The sequence below is a fragment of the Perognathus longimembris genome, chromosome 22 (genome assembly GCF_023159225.1).
Source record: "Perognathus longimembris pacificus isolate PPM17 chromosome 22, ASM2315922v1, whole genome shotgun sequence".
Taxonomy (NCBI): domain Eukaryota; kingdom Metazoa; phylum Chordata; class Mammalia; order Rodentia; family Heteromyidae; genus Perognathus; species Perognathus longimembris.
Genome location: NC_063182.1, coordinates 12,573,762 through 12,592,389, shown reverse-complemented (window position 1 = coordinate 12,592,389; position 18,628 = coordinate 12,573,762). Strand labels below are relative to the sequence as shown.

Here is an 18,628-nt window from a genome sequence, read left to right as displayed (position 1 = left end):
GCAACCCTGTCTCTTCTTCACTCACCGAAGCTTGCACTTAGCTCACTGCCAGGGCTAGGCAGAGCTCAGTGCATGGTTATCAAATGCATGAGTTAGAAAAGCAATGATTCTTTTTAGAAAGTCTGCATATGAAAACAAGAGAATAAAGTCTTGAAACAGAATAGGTTTGAAAGAAAGGTTGTTGTTGTTGTTGTTAAAGAAGAAATTCCAACCATTTTTCAGACTGAAAAGAGCAAGGAAAGGGCAGAGATTTGAAGTCAAATAAGCAAAGAACTGACAGAGCAGGGCCAATAGTGGAGGAAGACTGGGCAATGAACAGGGAACAGATGGGGCCAATTGCACAGGGAAAGCAGGGAATAGGGGTTAGAGGCGATCGAGACAGAAGAGCAAAGAAGACAGTGGGAAAAGTAGTTCAACTTTCAAATTAAGGGAGATAATTCCAGAGCGCCAGCTCTTGCTAAGATGAAGGGATCAGAAGTGACTCAGTCTTATTATGTAACTGTACCCCCTTTGCACAACACCTTGTCAATAAAATTTAATTAAAAAAAAAGAAGTTAATCAGGCCCTGAACCCAGAACTTTGGGGAAAACTTTGGTAAAGTAGAATTATCTGTTGCAGACTTTAGGTGTCTGTATACTGCATTTACAAAGGTCCTTTTCTGTCTAAATGGAGTCAGTTAACATTCCAAAGGTGGTTTACAATGATCAGCACCCATTTTTAAGACCTATATGTTTTGTTATGGTTATACTGAGTTTTCCATATATAAACTTTATACCCCCTGTTAGTGGAACTACTTATAGTGCATGTCTTTAAGCAAGACTGTTAATCTGGAATTAAATGTGTTAGGGTTACTGAGATCTTTTTTGGTTTTGTTTTACTAGAGTTGGACAAGTTATAACCATCAAAGCAAAAGTGACTAGAGCCTTCAGCACAAGCATGGAGGTAAGAGAGCTTTTTCTTCCTTCTTTCCACCTGTTGGTGCTTACAGCAGTGGTCTCCTCTAGAAAGGAGTCCTAGAATAATACTTGCAAGTAGCAAACTTCTGGATTTCACTAGACCCTCAAATCTGTAATGAGACTCACAGGTAAATAAGAAAGAGCTGATATTCTCATTTAAGCCTGATACTCAAATTCAATGAAACGCAATGCAGTTCTTTTACATAGAGAGACACACAGGAAGCAAATGTGGGAGAGGTTCACTGTACTCTCTTGGTTCTTTGCAAGATAGGGATTTTCTGTCTTTCTCTGACTGTACTATTTATTATTCAGATTCTGCTTCTCTATCTCCCTCCTACCTCTTATCTTTGGAAATTTACCCCATGATTACTTTTTGGAAGGGAGTCAGTCCCTCTTCTATGTTGGGGATATTTTTGTCCCATTTCTCAGCTGGAATCTTCAGGGGCCTCTAAGATGTGTTGTGTGTTCAGTGGGGTTTGCCCGGAGAGAACCCAAAAGATTGCCAATTTGGGAATTGTTCACATCACAGGTTCCCAGTAGCTGTTCTTTAAAAAATTTTGCAAACACATCAAAATTAAGTCCTCCCACTTTGTTTTTTTATTTTTACAACTAATTGATGAAAATAAAATAATGTGAGGGAGGTGAATCCTCTTGTGGTCTGGCTTTGTGACCTTTAACCCCGTGTGTGTTAAAACTGGTGTCAACGTGAAGACTCAAAGAGACCCACAAGCACACTTCTGGGATGCCGTCTCTGTAGCTCTCCTCTCTGGTAGTCTGCCACCTTGGATTTCATCTGCTTTGACCTTGATTTCTGGCTCTGCCACTCAGTAAATTAGCTTTTCCTCCCCTGACCAGCATCCTCTAGAAGTTTCCTACATGTTGGGAGTCTGGGACCTGTGGTATTCTTCTCATGTGCTTTCCTGGTCCCCCGAATCACAGTCCTATGTCACCCTGCTTTCTGTATGTGAAAATAGTGGCATCCTACTTTGTGATTTTCCAGTTGTTTTCATGGAATGTACCTCTAATCTTTCCTATTCTCATGACACAGTGAATTCTGCCCCTGACATAGGTCTCAGAGACATTTGAACACCAGGAATAACTCAGTCAACTATTCTAACAGGGGACAATATTCAAAACTTGTTTTAACTCATTAGAATTGTTGATAAATACCTAGCTGTTGTTAGATATTTTATATTTGCCAGTTTCTCTGAAGGTAGAAAACTATGTGGGTAGGATTTGGTCAAAAGCTTGAAAAGATTAGCTGAAATTTGGTCAATCAACATCTAGTTAACTTAGAATCCACCATGCAAGTACAAATTTGCATTTTCAGGATCAGTGACTTAAAGTGACTCATAGATTTTCATACATGCTGTATTCGGTGAAGATGTAGAAATAGATATTCTTTCCTGTTGATTACACAGGTGCTGAACTAAGATTCCTGAGGTTGCCTGTTGTTCTAGAAAGCTATGATCCCTTATCTGACTGAGACATGGAGAAACTACTTATTAGCCAGAATCAAAAGATAAACTCCTGAGTTTACCCATAATTCTACAGAGTACAGACCTGAAGACCAGCTTAGGGCTTTTCACAATTCTCACTGCATGTACCCCTAGTATTAAAGCCACCTTTTTTTTAACTATTCCCCAAAACAACAACAACAAAAAGAAACTAAGCTGACATGGCATGGGATAATTCTGTTTATGCCATCTTGGTTATAAAATGTAGACACAAAAGGTTAAATATGGTTGTGGTTCAGAAAAAAGTTATTTGTCCAGTTCTGTAGAACATCATTGGAAGAAGTGTTATTTTGAAATCATTTTAAATGCTGATCTCATGTTAAAACTTGACAGACAAGATCCTGGAAATGCATAACTGAATTCTAGATTCTGAAATCAAATCTGTTATCTGGATGACTGAGAGTTTGTTTATTTTTCTTTTCTTTCAGATCAGTATCAGGGTCATAGTACAGGATATGCTCACTGGCATTGAGAAACTTATTAGTGTGGCTTTCTCGACATTTGTAGCCAAACCAGTTGGGGAAGAAAAGGTAAGTTTTCTATGTGAAGAGATGTCTCTTATAAGTCAAGTACATCACCACAAAGACATCAGAAATACTTAGCATGAGATTCACTTTCTCAAGGTTTGCTATTCACCAACACTTTCTATACAGCTATCATTTCAACATCATGAAATTGAGAAGTAACGTCCTTTGTGAAGAAGACTTTCAAGAAAAGAATATGTACCCAATGTATGAAAAAGGAAAATCTTTTGCGTTTTACATGAAGGCCATAACTATGTCTCAAAAATATATAGCTTATTGCTTTAGTTCTTTTGTGATTATATAGTTTAAGTTTGAATTGGGATGCATTGAGTTGAGAAATTTAGCAAGCACTTATGTGTTATGACATAGTCATTTGTTTTAATCCCTGGAGGAAAATCAGCAAAAATTCTGAGTTATTGAAGTTTAAAAACTACTGATTTACTCATCTAACTACTGATTTACTCATCTAATCCTTGCCATTCAGGAAGCTGAGATCTGAGGATCAAGGTTGAGAGCCAGACAGGAAAGTCTGTGGGACTCTTATTCAATTAACCAACAAAAAGCCTGAAGTAGAGTAGGCTCAAGTGGTAGAACACCAGTATTGAATGAACAGCTAAAGGACAGCACCCAGGTACTAAATTCAAGCCTTAGTGACAACACACACACACACACACACACACACACACACACACACACACACACACACACTATGCTTCAGGGCATCTGGGGTAAAGTGCTCTTAAAACCTTTGTCCTGATGTAATTCCTGGTCCCTTGCTGGTAATAGGCTACAGTTGCTCATCTTAGGCTGCCTAATACTGAATCTCTACCAGTTCACTTTAGAGTTGGAGTTTTTGCGATTGGCATTCCCTAAATGGAAGACCATAGACTAAACATCTTAAAATATAACAGTTCAATTTGATGAGTTCTAAGATTCACTCCAGGAATGGGCACAGTAACTTCTTTTAGCCCCACTTGAAGTGATGAGTGCTCGGTCTACCCATGAGACTATTCTTCCTTAGATGGAATTTACCTTATGGCTAGGACAAAGCAAGTCTTTCCCTGGTTCCCAACAGAGGTGACAACAGAACTACACTTACCAACAGCTCTGTACTCAGGTCAGGCAGCAGAGAGACGTGAGCCCACTGTGAGATCTGAGTGACAGATGGCCCCATCGGATTTGGTACCCCAGAATCCTTCTCCCTTCCTATGTCCCCAATTAAAGATGCCATAAAGCAAACTTACATTGTCTGATGCTTTTCAAGTGGAAGTTCACATGAGTTAATTATATTACCTAAAATAGAGCTTCTGGGAAAAGAAGTTGGATGTGTAGAATTATAACTGCTAGTCTACCTAAGAACCTGAGGTCTATATTTTGTCAAAGCATCCCAGAGATCTTATACTCATGAAAATCTACAGCATTCATTCATGGAGAGTGAATAACATCAGAACCTTACACTTGTGAATGAAGGTGGCATAAGGAAATCACTAAAGGCTGTTGAATAATAGGGTAGAAGGACAGTGAAAGAAAACAATAGAGGGCATTAAGGTGTATAATATGTAGATGTGTGAAATATTGTACAATTAATATATGCTTAAAAAGAATAACAGGAATGTAGAAATAGGTTCTGTTAGGCACATAGAGGATAACAGTGGGAAAGGGGAAAATGGAGAGGGAGAAGAAAGGTAAATGTGATTGAAGTACTTCATGCTCATGTAGGAACACAAAACTATGAAACCCACTGCAGGTGTTTTAAGAAGGATGAGGAGAGGAATGAGGGAGAGTGAATCTGATCAGGATACATTGTATGTATGTATGGAAATACCACAATGACAACTCTTTGTAAACTAATAGATGCTACTAAAAATAGGTATGTCTCTCCAATCTACCTACTCTGCTATAACCTCTTAAAATTCTTAAACTCTTGGGAATGAGAGAATTAGGAAAATGAATGCCCAGTTCCCATATCTGACAGCAGTATACATACACATCCAGTACACATAGACATATACATAGACATGCATACGGGAGCACAGACAGACAACCCTTTCCTTTAATGGCAGACGATGGCCACCCTTTCCCCCCGCCAGCTCCGATTTCTCATTCTAAATTTGAGAACACATGCAATAAGCATATGGTTGTGACATCTCAGTTCTGCCCCTCCAGAGACTAAAGAACTGGCTCTGAGAGCCTTGCTGGGAAATCAGCTACCTTTCGGTACCGCTGTAAGTGGCCATTTCAGATAACCTTCATTCTAAAGCTCCGTTTCCTAGACACACTCATTTTCCAGTTAGGAACCCTCTGGCTCAGTAGCACATCATTTAGAGTGACATGAAAAGGCTGCGACTTAGTTTGAACCAAGAGGACTCCCTGCATTTTATCCAAATCCCAGGACGAAATTGACAACGATTAAGGAGACTTGGTACAACAGTTACACAGGGAGGTCGTTGCAAGGCAGCACAATGTAAGGGGTGGAGAAAGGAGACCCCCCACACTGTTCAAGCAGAAGAGAGTTTATTGGGCAAACCAAACAACTCCCAGCCAGCATTTGAGTGTAGCACTGGGTGTATGAGTAGTGAGTTGTAGCTCAACTGATGGTGGAGAGAGATCATATAGGGAAAGGTGAGAAGGAGATGGGACTACAGTGGATGCGGAATTGACCTCAGATCCTGGGGTCCTTTTGCTGACTCACAGTCAGGTGATTAACAGTTACAGGCCATGACTGTACCAGTTTTGGGCAAGTGACTTCTGGTAAGGCTACATGCTGTCCTTCGTGAAGAGGAGCCGGAGAAGGAGACCATTCCCCTGGACTGACCTAACACACAGCACGCTGGACTCTGCATACCAGGCTTACTAGAGTTAGAAGAGATGGGACAGGATAAAAAGGCACAGGCCTTTAGAGAGGTTCAACTTCCAGGTGTTTTTTGCTCTCCTGATCCTTTTCAGTTGCACATGGTGTTCTTATTCGGTGAATTAAAAATCAACAAAATATATGCAAAGTATCATGATTTCAAGAGTATAAAAAGTATAACTTGGGGGCTGGGAATGTGGCCTAGTGGTAGAGTGCTTGCCTCACACACATGAAACCTTGGGTTCGATTCCTCAGTACCACATATATAGAAAACAATCTAGACATGGTACAGTAGCTCAAGAGGTAGAGTGCTAGCCTTTAGCAAAAAGAAGCCAGGGACAGTGATCAGACCCTGAGTCTAAGCCCCAGGACTGGCAAAGCTTTTTTTAAATTTTATTAAAGTATAAGTTTATTGAGCAGTTTTTCTATTCTGCTGGTCACAGAACTAAGATGAGACTACATAAAAAGCTGACCCAGGATAAAGTATCCAACTACACATTCTCTCCAAAGAAGGCAAAGCAGTTCAGGAGATCTTTGGACTTTAAGCCGCATATTATGAATCACTAGCTTACTTCATCCTAATCTGGGCCAAGGGTCAGATCAGACTTGAGGTGTTGTAGGCATACGCAAGCAGGCCACTTGCCCTTTCATACACACAATGGGCACGTGGGTGTCTAGGGAGGAACTTGAGCCCTTGGTATTGTGCCATCAGATTCCTAGGTTTCTAGCGTTCAGTAAGCTTCACTCTGATGTATTGATTTCTTAGTTTACTTATTAGATAATGTTCTTATGTGATGAAATGTCCAAATTTGGAAAAGCTCTTGGCACAAGACAGTTTTCTCTAGAACATCTTTATTCCATCCCTTTGAAGTCTTAGTTTTTCAGAAGCTAGGGAAAAAAACTCTTTGATAACTCAGTGACATCACAGTCCCTCTCATTCACCAATTCACAGTTTATAAAAACTCATGTTTTGTAGTTCTGTTGACAAATTATAAAATCAACACAAATTATTTCCAAAGCACATACCTTATTATAAGAATAAATAATTAAGCCTAAGTTAATTTTTTTTTTTTTTTTTGGCCAGTCCTGGGCCTTGGACTCAGGGCCTGAGCACTGTCCCTGGCTTCTTCCCGCTCAAGGCTAGCACTCTGCCACTTGAGCCACAGCGCCGCTTCTGGCCGTTTTCTGTATATGTGGTGCTGGGGAATCGAACCTAGGGCCTCGTGTATCCGAGGCAGGCACTCTTGCCACTAGGCTATATCCCCAGCCCCACCTAAGTTAATTTTTGAAATTTTAAACTAATTTAAGACAAAAATGTTGTTAGAATATGTTAAATGAAATTGCCCACAAATGCTATTTACTTGAGTTACAGAATCATGAGGCACATCATTTGTTTCTGCAAAATTTATGTTGTGTGGGCTGGGAATATGGCCTGGTGGCAAGAGTGCATGCCTCCTACACATGAAGCTCTGGGTTCGATTCCCCAGCACCACATATATGGAAAACGGCCAGAAGGGGCACTGTGGCTCAGGTGGCAGAGTGCTAGCCTTGAGCAGGAAGAAGCCAGGGACAGTGCTCAGGCCCTGAGTCCAAGGCCCAGGATTGGCCAAAAAAAAAAAAAAAAATTATGTTGTGCATTTGGAACCTAACAAGGCAATGGAAGATATGTGTTTTTCTTTTTCTAGATTCATTTGACACCAGTTATACTTCTAACTGAGCAAGATCGAGAAGAACATAATCTGGCTTCAGAGAGACGAAAAGTTCGACTGCAACATGAAGACACATTTAACAACTTAATGAAGGAAAGTAGCAAGTTTGAAGGTCAGTAAATCTACATATAGGAACTTTGCATGCCCTTGCCACGTACAGTTCCTTTCTTAGAGGACACGTATTTCCACCTTGCAGTTCAGTGCTACTTATGGTAGATTTCTTTTCCAACTAAACTTGTAGCCAGAAGGGAGGAACAAACCACTCCTAATTTAATTGGTGACACTTTAGGCCTCTTGAGTTGGAGGAACACTCCCCTCCCCCCATACACACATACTGCCAGAGAAGAGATTGGAAATAAAGGACTAGGCAGTTAGATATTATCAGTGAATGTTCAGCAAGGAAGGTTGAAAGGACGGTGCTTGTGCCATACACAGACAAAGCTGGTCTCCATTCACTAAGCACACCCTCGCATGAGCTCTGCACATTCTCACTGGAAGAAACTGCAGCCCCACGCAGGGAAGAAACCTACAGAAGGACCAACATCCCTCTGGCTCCAATGGAGGGCAAAGAAGAAGAGAAAAGAAGGATGCACACATGTGAGAAGAAGGAAAAGAAGGCAGAAGCTGGAATGTCAGAAGTATGGAGGTCTTATTCTGCCAGGATGTTGTCACCATGGTGCTGTGTCAACCCCACAGAAGGTCTTGAGGTGAAAGAGAACTTCTTATAGGCTGCTGCTTTGAGGAACTAGTACTGCTAAAGCTAAATGGGCTCTAAGGGCCTGGGGGTGTTGTTTTCCAAAATAGGACAGCCTCAACCATGCTTCCAGGATAATCACGATGATTGATAAGATTATTATTGAAGGAGATAGTTGGTTTTGAGAGAAAGACCTAATTCATGTCAAACCTGTATCCAATCCCTGAACACTGTTATTTATTTACTTACCTCTCACAGGGGAATATACATTACCAAGGTATGTTCAAGGAAGTTAAAAACTTCATCATTAAATTATGATGCTAAGAAAAGCCAGTCATTTTGTTAAGATGGTTTGGGTGCCAAGATCTAGTGAAACAACTGAACCATAGAAACAACCCTAAGGCAGACTAGACAACCATTAATAAAAAACAAAAACAAAGAAAGTGACCAACTCCAAATATACCATTATCTTTTCTCTGCTAAAAACCCAGGGAAAAAATAAAATGACCAACTTGTTATTTATGGCTTAATTCTTACTATATGTAACAAATAGATCTCTAAGGTATCTCAGAAAAACTCAGGCCTTTAACATGGTTATTAGTAAGGAGGTATAGTTATCCTGGCCTAACTTTTTGTGGCAAAAAAATAATAATCCTTCTGTCCTCATTTAAATAACAATACTTGATGAATAAAAACTGTCTCCAGGGTTGGGAGCAGGGACCTTCTTGGTGACTTTGGCTGGAGTGGGGATAGTGGAAGCATGAGTGGATTGCATAGGGAATGGAGGGAACATGTGGGTGACCCTGAATGAACTAGTAGAGGGTTGGGGAGAGGGATGAAGAGCAGCTCACTGTAAACACTGTCACAGTCAAAGCCAGATGAAACCCCGGAGCACTAGGCTGAGAGTGTGACCGACATCCATAGACAGCCACCAGCTTCCCAGCCCCTCAGAGCCTGGGTCCTTTGCAATACATATAAATGGGGAGGGGTAGGGCGATTATCACAGCTCTTAGAGCACTTTGGCCATTTCAGTCTCTGTTTATGAGGGAAATTGAGGTATTGACTTGGATTTCAAAGCCTCATTCAAGCCAGCAAGAGGTGCCCACAGCAATGCTAACCTTTTGGCAGGGGCTCGCTCAGTTCTGTCAGGGTGTTTCTTCTTAAGCCATGTGGGGTGGCACCTGCCTTTGCCTGGACTCTAGATTCAGCCCCAGAGGAAACAGATATTCTGTGTCTATTCACCCCTAAGCTTCTCACTCTGAGAACAGTGGTTTTGCCACTAGATTACTGACTCCAAATATCAGATCACGAAAACTGTTCCTATTCAGTGGCTCATCTACTGGTGGCTGGCCAGCATGTTGTTGCTCATTTTCTTTTCTTGTCCTGGTACTTGCTATGTATAAACACAGCTTTTGTTTTTCTTAGCTCACAGAGGCAAAGGTTAAAAATAAAGTCATGAAATGGAAATTATAAAAGCCTATGTAAACCTAACAGGTTTATATCAAGATAAAATAAGTTATTGTAGAAAGCAACAGTGCTGGGCATGCACAAAACTGTTATTTGAAAGGTCCCCATTCAAGGAGGAATTGGAGATGACCATTAAAGGTTACTTTGAAGGAACCTGGTTATGAAGGATAAAAGAAACAGCTAAAGCCCTCCAGTTCAAGGAGCATTGATTTTCAGGGTAGAAACATTTGGTCAGGGTTCCCAGCTGATGGAGATGACTGATAGGAATCATTACCGAGAGAAAGATTGGATAGATGAGAAGAATAACCCTCATCAAATCGGTACTTCCAATATCCAAACATTGTCATCGGCCTTAGCAGGCATACTTGGTGAGCTCTGCTGCTCTGACCTCTCCACACAGTTAATTTACTCCGGAAGAAACACTAGGTCTTGTGGCGAAAGCTCACTTGCATTCGCAAGGACCATCTGGTTCTTGCTACTTGGATGGTGGCCTTAGCTCCTTCTAACGTCGTACAGTTGGTACTAAGAAAGTCAGCAGCAATTTGTCTTCACCATACCACATGTACTTTTGGGCACTAGAGATGTGTTAAATTAATTAATAACAGGCATATATATATACTACAGTCACTCAAATGAGTAGATAAAATGGTTGCAATTAACTTTAGTTTTGCTTTTTCAGAGATTGTCCAGAATAGATCTATACGGCTGGTTCAATTTGGAATTATAGATGGTTTGAAATGCCACTTTTATCAGTGGTTTCACTTAATCTAGCCTAAAATAGGTTACATTGTATTCATTTGAGCCAAACAACATTTTTTAAAATGTTAATAACTTCCATGTTAATAATGGTCCCACAAAACTTTAAAGGCAACTTATTAAGATTGTGAGTCCTGATAGTGACACATAAACAAGTGACAGAGTGTGGTTTCTCTCCTTGCTCCCTGGGTCTGATGGATCCTGATTTTGATTGGACAACAGATTCTAAAGGAAAGTAGGCAGATCATCTGCATGACTGAACCATATTTTCAGAGAACCAAGGGTCTGTTTTGGTTCTAACACCAGATACAAAAGATTAGGATCTTCTTCAAGGTGTTATATGAAGGAAATGTATATTGTTACTATAGTGGGAAAGGTGGATTGGACCACATGCTTCCCGAAGAAGAGAGGAAAAGATGAGATAAAGAAGGAATTGGGGAGGATGTGCTTTTGGACCCTTTGGTCATTGTTTGTAAACATAGAACACTGGGGAAAAACTTAAAATTGGGGGCACTTTTACTTACAACTTTTCAGTAAGAAATCAGACTTTAGGAACTTTATCCTGACTTGTCCTTTCTGGATAAGGAGAAGGAAAATAAAAGCGAGACTGACCTCAATGAGTTCCTCATGGAAAAATGCAGGACAAATATAAAATGATCCAAACAGGATGATGACACAGTGCTTTCAAAACATCCAAAGTACAAGAATTGAACTTACCCACTCCAGGCCTGTAGGAGGCATGTTTACCATGCTTCACTGAAGCCAGAGCTGTCAACCTGAATTGATCTCTGAAGCCAGGAAAGATTTGCCTTTCCCCAGGTTGGCCATGATCAGCAAGTGGGAATTCTTCTGCACAAAGAAAGGTTACCCTCATGTATTTCTTGTTTTTTTTTTTCATCAAAGGCTCTTTATTAAAAATGATGCCAAAATTTTTTCATATATTTCATAACTTATAACAAAGAGGGCATATCCAAAAGCATAGTATGGAAACTTGAAATGGGCTAGTATAATTGAAAAGTATTTTGAAAACTTCTATAATTTCTTAATAAGTGTTAATATGTTTGAAGTAGAAAAAGAAAATTCTGGTTGATTTTCCATATTCCTGGATTGTCAGACATAAATAAATAGTCATTACAGCAATGACAATAAGAATAAAAGCTGGGCTGGGGATATAGCCTAGTGGCAAGAGTGCCTGCCTCGGTATACCCGAGGCCCTAGGTTCGATTCCCCAGCACCACATATACAGAAAACGGCCAGAAGCGGCGCTGTGGCTCAAGTGGCAGAGTGCTAGCCTTGAGCGGGAAGAAGCCAGGGACAGTGCTCAGGCCCTGAGTCCAAGGCCCAGGACTGGCCAAAAAAAAAAAAAAAAAAAGAATAAAAGCCATTTTCTGTATCCCTACCAATTAATTTAGTTAGATTTGATTAAAATATACAATAAAATAAATGAGTATCCTAGGGAGATAACACAATGGTAATTATATAACTCATAGCTATCACCAAAGTACTATAAATATTATATGACTGGTGATTTATATGTGATATTTAATGTCATATATACTAATACTATGAGATTTCAAATGTAGATCTATAGATTTCACATGTAACACACAAATAGTGATGTTTCTATCATTTAACATTTAAATGAAAAATTGCCAACTCCCAAGTCTTGTCATCAAAAAACAAGGACACTTATGAAGTAAATTATTTTACAGAATAGCCTAAATACAAAAATTCTTTTCAATATTTTATGACTGTATATTTTTACATTTTATATAGTGAAATTAAACTATAGAAAAAGGGGAAAATAAATATACCTTTAAAATGAATGTATTAATTTATTTATTTTGCCAGTCTGAGAGCTTGAATTCAATGCCTAGTTGTCTCTGAGCTTTTTTTGCACAAGGACAGTGCTCTACCACTTGAAACAAAGCTCTTCTTCTAAGTTTTGCTGTTTTTTAAATTTTTATTGTTAAACTGATGTACAGAGAGGTTACAGTTTCATACGTTAGGCATTGGATACATGTCTTGTACTGTTTGTTACCTCCTCCCTTATTCCCCCTCCCACCTCCCCCTTTCCCTTTCCCCCCATGAGTTGTTCAGTTGATTTACACCAAACAGTTTTGCAAGTATTGCTTTTGTAGTCGTTTGTCTTTTTACCCTGTGTCTCTCGATTTTGGTATTCCCTTTCACTTTCCTAGTTCTAATAGCAGTATACACGGTTTCCAATGTACTCAGATAAGATACAGAGATAGTGCAGGTACAACCACAGGAAGGGGATACAAGAGGGTCATCAATAATAGAAGCTATGGTTTCACATCATATGTTGAAAGTAATTACAACAGTGATATATCAGTCGTTTCCCTAACATGGAGTTCATTTCACTTAGCATCATCCTATGTGTTCATAAGGGTATAGCTATTGGGCTCTTGTGATCCTCTGCTGTGACTAGCCTAAACCCGTGCTAATTATTCCCTATGAGAGATACCATAGAGTCCATGTTTCTTTGGGTCTGGCTCACTTCACTTAGTATAATTTTTTCCAAGTCCTTCCATTTCCTTATGAATGGGGCAATGTCATTCTTTCTGATAGAGGCATAAAATTCCATTGTGTATCTGTACCACATTTTCCTGATCCATTCGTCTACTGACCCTCATGTATTTCTGTGTATGTGGCATTGCTGATGTTTGTATGCAAAGAATCTGACCTAGCATTAGCATTAGTCCCCATGGAAGCTGTACTTTATCTTTATAGTGAGTGACATTTCCTTTAATTATGCTTTGGAAAAGAAGAAACTCCTTTGTGCTTGAATCTTTAAGGCTCTCCATTGAGTTTTATTTTATAATTATTTTACAATTGTTTTTAAATAGTATACACATGAAAAGTTCAAAAGACATACAAGGCAGACCATTAAAAAGCAAGTCTTCCTACCATGTGTATCTCCCATTTACTCCATTCCCACAACAATTTACACACACACACACACACACACACACACACACACACACACACACACCAACACAGACTAATCGGATACTCATGCATTCTGCTAGTTATCATTCAGCAATATATTTTATAGGTAGTGGATATTACTTTGTTTTGGTCAAAGGAAGTACTATTTAGTTAAGCAATATTAGGCTAGAAAAATATCTCAGTATTCATAGACCATCATCTAAATCAAATTCTAAAACTGAGAAATGGGCATAGTGGTGAGCACCCATAGTCCCAGCGACCCAGGAGACTGAGTCAAGGTCACTTAAGCTCAGGAATTAAGACCTACCTGTACAATATAGAATTTAAAAGAAGTTAGAATCTCACATGTGCATTAATAAACACTTTATGCTACAAACCAATTTTGAGTACTACAATGCTGTGGACTTGATGTCTGAAGAAAACAATCTGTAAACTCTGGGTGACTATTTACAAACATCTTTGCAAGGTTGTATCAGTACTCATAGAAGTAGGAGAAAGCACAGCAGTAGAGAAATGGCCACAGACCCCAATGCACCAGTGTAAGGATACAGTGAGTTGATATTCCCTTTGGAGCACCTGTAGATGCTCAAAGCCAGAGCTCCTGAGGTAAGCCAGGGGCCACAATAGGAGGAAGGTTAGATCAAGAAATCATGAGCTACAACCTCCCCCAAAGATGGTACCCTGTGTCCACAAGAAAATCCCCACCCTTCAAAATACTCTGGTTGGAATGCTTTCCTGTTTCAGCCTCACTAGGTGGGATGGGAAGCAGTGCTCCTCTTTGAACCTGGAATCCAAGGTGTGTTCTCTTGCTGATTTGCCATCAAAATTCTATGATCTGTTTGGGTGGAAATGTACACTTCCATGTAAAATGTACAGTGTTATAGGAACCCAGGCAGTCTACAGCAGTGGATAAAAATTCTTTGTGGAGAAATAATGTCAAACCCAACTTTAAAGGATCTCCTCAGAGAAAATCCAAACAACAGGAGTACCTAGTCAAAAAGCACAGCAGATCAAAGTCAGTAAGACACTGAGGTCTTAAAGTAACACTAGACCCACAAAGTCTTAAGGAAGCCTGCAAAGACTGTAGACACTGAATTGCTCTTATAGAGAATATGTAGTATAAACGATACTGTAATTTAACAAATAAAAGGGGTGGGGTATAGCTTAGAAGTAAAGTGCCTGCCTATCATGCAAGAAGCCCCAAGTTCAATCACCAACACTACAAATAAGCAAATAAGAAATGAAAATGTATTCGAAGTGAGATTCAAGCACTAAATGGAGACCTAGAAGGATTAACAAAGAAACTGAGAATTTCTGTAAAACTTTATAATAATTAAAAATTTAAACTCAATGAATAGATTACACGTCAGAAAAGATAGTAAAGTGGAAAATATATCTGAAGGGATTATCAGAATTCAGCCAACTCCACAAAGACGCGGGAACTATGTGAGAGAAGTTAAGGGACACAGTAAATGGAGTGGACAACAATCACTCATCCAACTGAAGTGTCAGCAATGAGAAACAACATTTGAAGCAAATGACAGACATTTCATTAAGAAATAAGAAGGATGCTTAATATGCATATGAAAAGATGCCAGACCTCATTAGTAATCAGAGACATGCAAATTAGAACCAACGTGAGATGCTGTTCACACCCACTGACTTGGAAAACACTGTGTCTGACTGTACTGGTTAATCAGAAGGCTGGAGGCCTGGAAGCTGTCACAGCCTGAAGACGGTTTGTGAGTCACTACATCGACACTACAACCATTGCATTTCCTAAAAAAAAATTGTTATTGAGACTGAGGATTACGATAGGAAGTCTATCATCCTAGTTTTTGTTCAATTAACAGATATTTGTGGAGCTCCTCTGTTAGAAATCAGAATAAAAAATTTCCACCCCTCAGAGTATATGATCTAGGGCTAGGGATATGGCCTAGTGGCAAGAGTGCCTGCCTCATATACATGAGGCCCTGGGTTCGATTCCCCAGCACCACATATACAGAAAATGGCCAGAAGTGGCACTGTGGCTCAAGTGGCAGAGTGCTAGCCTTGAGCAAAAAGAAGCCAGGGACAGTGCTCAGGCCCTGAGTCCAAGCCCCAGGACTGGCAAAAAAAAAAAAAAAAAAAAGAGTGTATGATCTAGTGTGCCTGACAATGAAAGATCACACAAATGGATGTCAAGCAGTGGCAGAAAGAGGTGAGACTTAGCTATGGCAGTCAGGGAAGGCTTCTCAGAGGGAGTGATCACTGAGATGAGCCAAGATCAAATAGGAATGAAATGGGAAAGGATAATAGCAATGGTTAGGATGTCGTTTCAGACCGATGGGACATATGCAAATTCCCGGCCCCTGAAGACAATTTTCTGTGGAACAACCGATCAAAGATGGGGGTGGCTAAAACAAAGCTGTAGGAGGAGGTGGGGGAGAAAACATGGTGGGAAAGGTTGGTGGCCATCATACCATCTGTGACTCAAGGGAGAGATACAATTCATATCAGGACACAGGTCTTTTAAGCCATGGGAAGGATTTGAAATTTCATACTAAAACAATGAGAGTCGCTGATGTATTCTAAGCAAGACACTGAAGTTATCCATGGGAGGAAGTGAATAAAAATTAAAGAAAAGAATTATCAATTAATTACAAATCTTACATTTCCTTTACAAAGTAGAGTTTAAGATCTCTGTTACCGCACTTGTTGGCCATCTCCATGAGTCTGCTCGATCTCTGTAAACAACTGGGCATGTCTGTGTACTACACTGCCAGATCTGTTCTGTCTCGAACAGTCCAGCCAAGATAGTGTCTCCCTGTGATGTGTCCCAACAATTGCCTGTGAGGTTGATGTGTAGCAAGTGACTCACTGAGTAGGGCAAGAACTATAATTGAGTGCATTTTCCTGCTTTGCAGCTAGAGCCAATGATTTCTCTATTGTGGAGAGTGAAAACCAATTTGTCAGTAAATGAGGCAGAAGGACATTGAGAAATACAGTGGGTTGTATATTTTCTGTGTATTTCTGTGGCTGCATTTATCACCAAACAATTTGCACAAAAAGCCACGTCCACACTGGTGAAGTTTACCGTGCTTCAGATTCTCAGGATCTGCAGTCCATCATAGCTTAAACTCTTTCATCTTTAGTGAGGTTATTGAGGTAGGTAGTTGACAAAGGATAAATGACCCATATTTAAAGCATGCAACTTGACATAAATATACACCTGTAAAATCATATCACAAAGGATATGTGAAGTATTCATCAACTCCAAATGTCTGTCCTTCTCTTCCCCAACCCTCTCCCTCTGTCCTAACAACTCCAGCTTAAATGGACCTATTACTGCAATTAAAATTCTGGTAGATTTAGTTTGGGATACATCTTCTAAAATTCCCATTCTCATTTGTTTTCTTAACCCAGTTCACCATAAACATCCACCTTTCTGATAAAGGTCACTCTGTAGAACCTCTATACTTCTTCATTTAAAAAAAAATTGGCAACAGTTTCATCTGTCTGAGAGTCTTAGAATTGAGTGGGCTGGTGGGAAAGACAAGCTGTCGCAGGAACCTGGTTGTCTTGTTTACTATCACTGCTATTCTACCCCTCGCAGGTGCCATGCGTGAAGAGGAAGGAGCGGTTGCTACCAGGGGCACTTCCGTTCAGAGCATTGAACTTGTACTCCCGCCCCATGCAAACCATCATGGAAACACATTTGGTGGCCAGATTATGGCTTGGATGGAAACAGTAGCTACTATTTCTGCAAGGTTCTTGACTTTGGACTTTGCCATTTATTTTGGGGACCAGTGGGGGGAAACATTAGAAAAGACCTAGTTATTGAGCTAGGCAAAGAGGCGATGAAAGAACAGAGTGAAATATGGCCTTTAATCCAAGGGAGAAAATTATAAATCATTTACTTGCTGACCTTCCGATTAATCTTTTCTTTTGTGTGAACGTGAATAATGTTTAAAGTCTCAGCTCAAAAATATAACTGAATGACAGTTTCAGAACTTTATTCTGAATAATGAATGCTGCTTTTGCCACACTGCAGCTCATTGGGGTGAGTTTACAAGAAAGCAGCTGTAGAATAGAAATGGATGATGGCCTTTACACTTAAAAATGAAATTCTCAGTTTATTTACAAACCTTATTTTATTTCATTTATTTTTGTACCAGTCCTGGGGCTTGAATTCAGGACTTTGTACTCTTGCTCAGCCTTTTTCCACACTGCTGGCTCTAACTCTTGAGCAATGCTTCCACTTCTGGTGTTTTGTTAAGACCCGGGTCTTAGATTCCTCACTAGCTAGGATGATAGGCATGAGCCACTAACATCTGGCTGGTTATACATCTTTTAAGAGGAAATTGTTTATCTAGCTCTTTGAAAACATTGGTTAAAATCATTACGGCCAAATAATCAGCTGAAAAGTAAGAAATGAAAGAGGAGTACTTGGGAGATGATTTTCAAACTCTCCTCAATTTTAAAAAGGCTATTTCATAAGGTAACTGGGTAGCTTTTAGGAACACTGCATTCTATGAAAACGCTTATGAAGAGTTTTGTGACAATTTTATAATCATTGAAAATTAAGGTTTTTCTTTTCCTCACACTAAAAGATTGTTACTACTAATGTGTCTACAGTTAAGACTATAATTAGAAACCTCTACTTATCCTCTCTATAAATTATGCACAAATAAAAAGAGCTTGTTCTTAAAATGAGATTGTCATTGTTAATGACAATGGAGCATTTGAACTTGAACATATTCCACTGTAAAGGCTGAACACTATAATTAACAGTGATGGAATCTCTTCACTTAGTGTTAGTACTCTTTAATGAATGACCACAGTAGGAATCTAACACGGGGAGAATTACAGAAGTGTCTTTTGAAATTAAATATTCTCTATAACTATTTCAAAATTCCATACACACAGAAAGTTTTAAAATATGACTTTCAGCCATCATGCAACAACGAAGGTAGTCCATAGCCTTTTGTGGCTAAGTCTTGGCTAACTGTGAAGCCAAGGAAAGAGTGTGAACAGCACCAACCGCCCACTGCCTTTCCTTTTGTCCCGCTCCAAACTGCAAGTTACAACTTCCGGTGACTGTCATTGTAAGCTGTGGGGATGTGGATGGTCTGCAAATGACATCGGAAGGACTAGGTTTATTTTGGAAAGACTTCCATAGGGAAGAGCCTTGGGCAACAGTGC

At 39.7% G+C, this 18,628-nt stretch overlaps 1 protein-coding gene across 3 annotated transcripts in view; it reads left to right on the top strand.

Annotated features, from left to right (window-relative positions):
• The window catches only part of Acot12 (acyl-CoA thioesterase 12), a 39,531-nt gene that overhangs the window by 9,567 nt on the left and 11,336 nt on the right, over positions 1 to 18,628 (top strand). For all 3 annotated transcript variants that reach the window (XM_048331566.1, XM_048331565.1, XM_048331567.1), the window contains exons 3-6: positions 882 to 942; positions 2,902 to 3,003; positions 7,534 to 7,669; positions 17,040 to 17,193. In XM_048331566.1, coding sequence (XP_048187523.1) covers positions 882 to 942; positions 2,902 to 3,003; positions 7,534 to 7,669; positions 17,040 to 17,193 — 453 coding nt within the window. The remainder of the gene's footprint in view (positions 1 to 881; positions 943 to 2,901; positions 3,004 to 7,533; positions 7,670 to 17,039; positions 17,194 to 18,628) is intronic.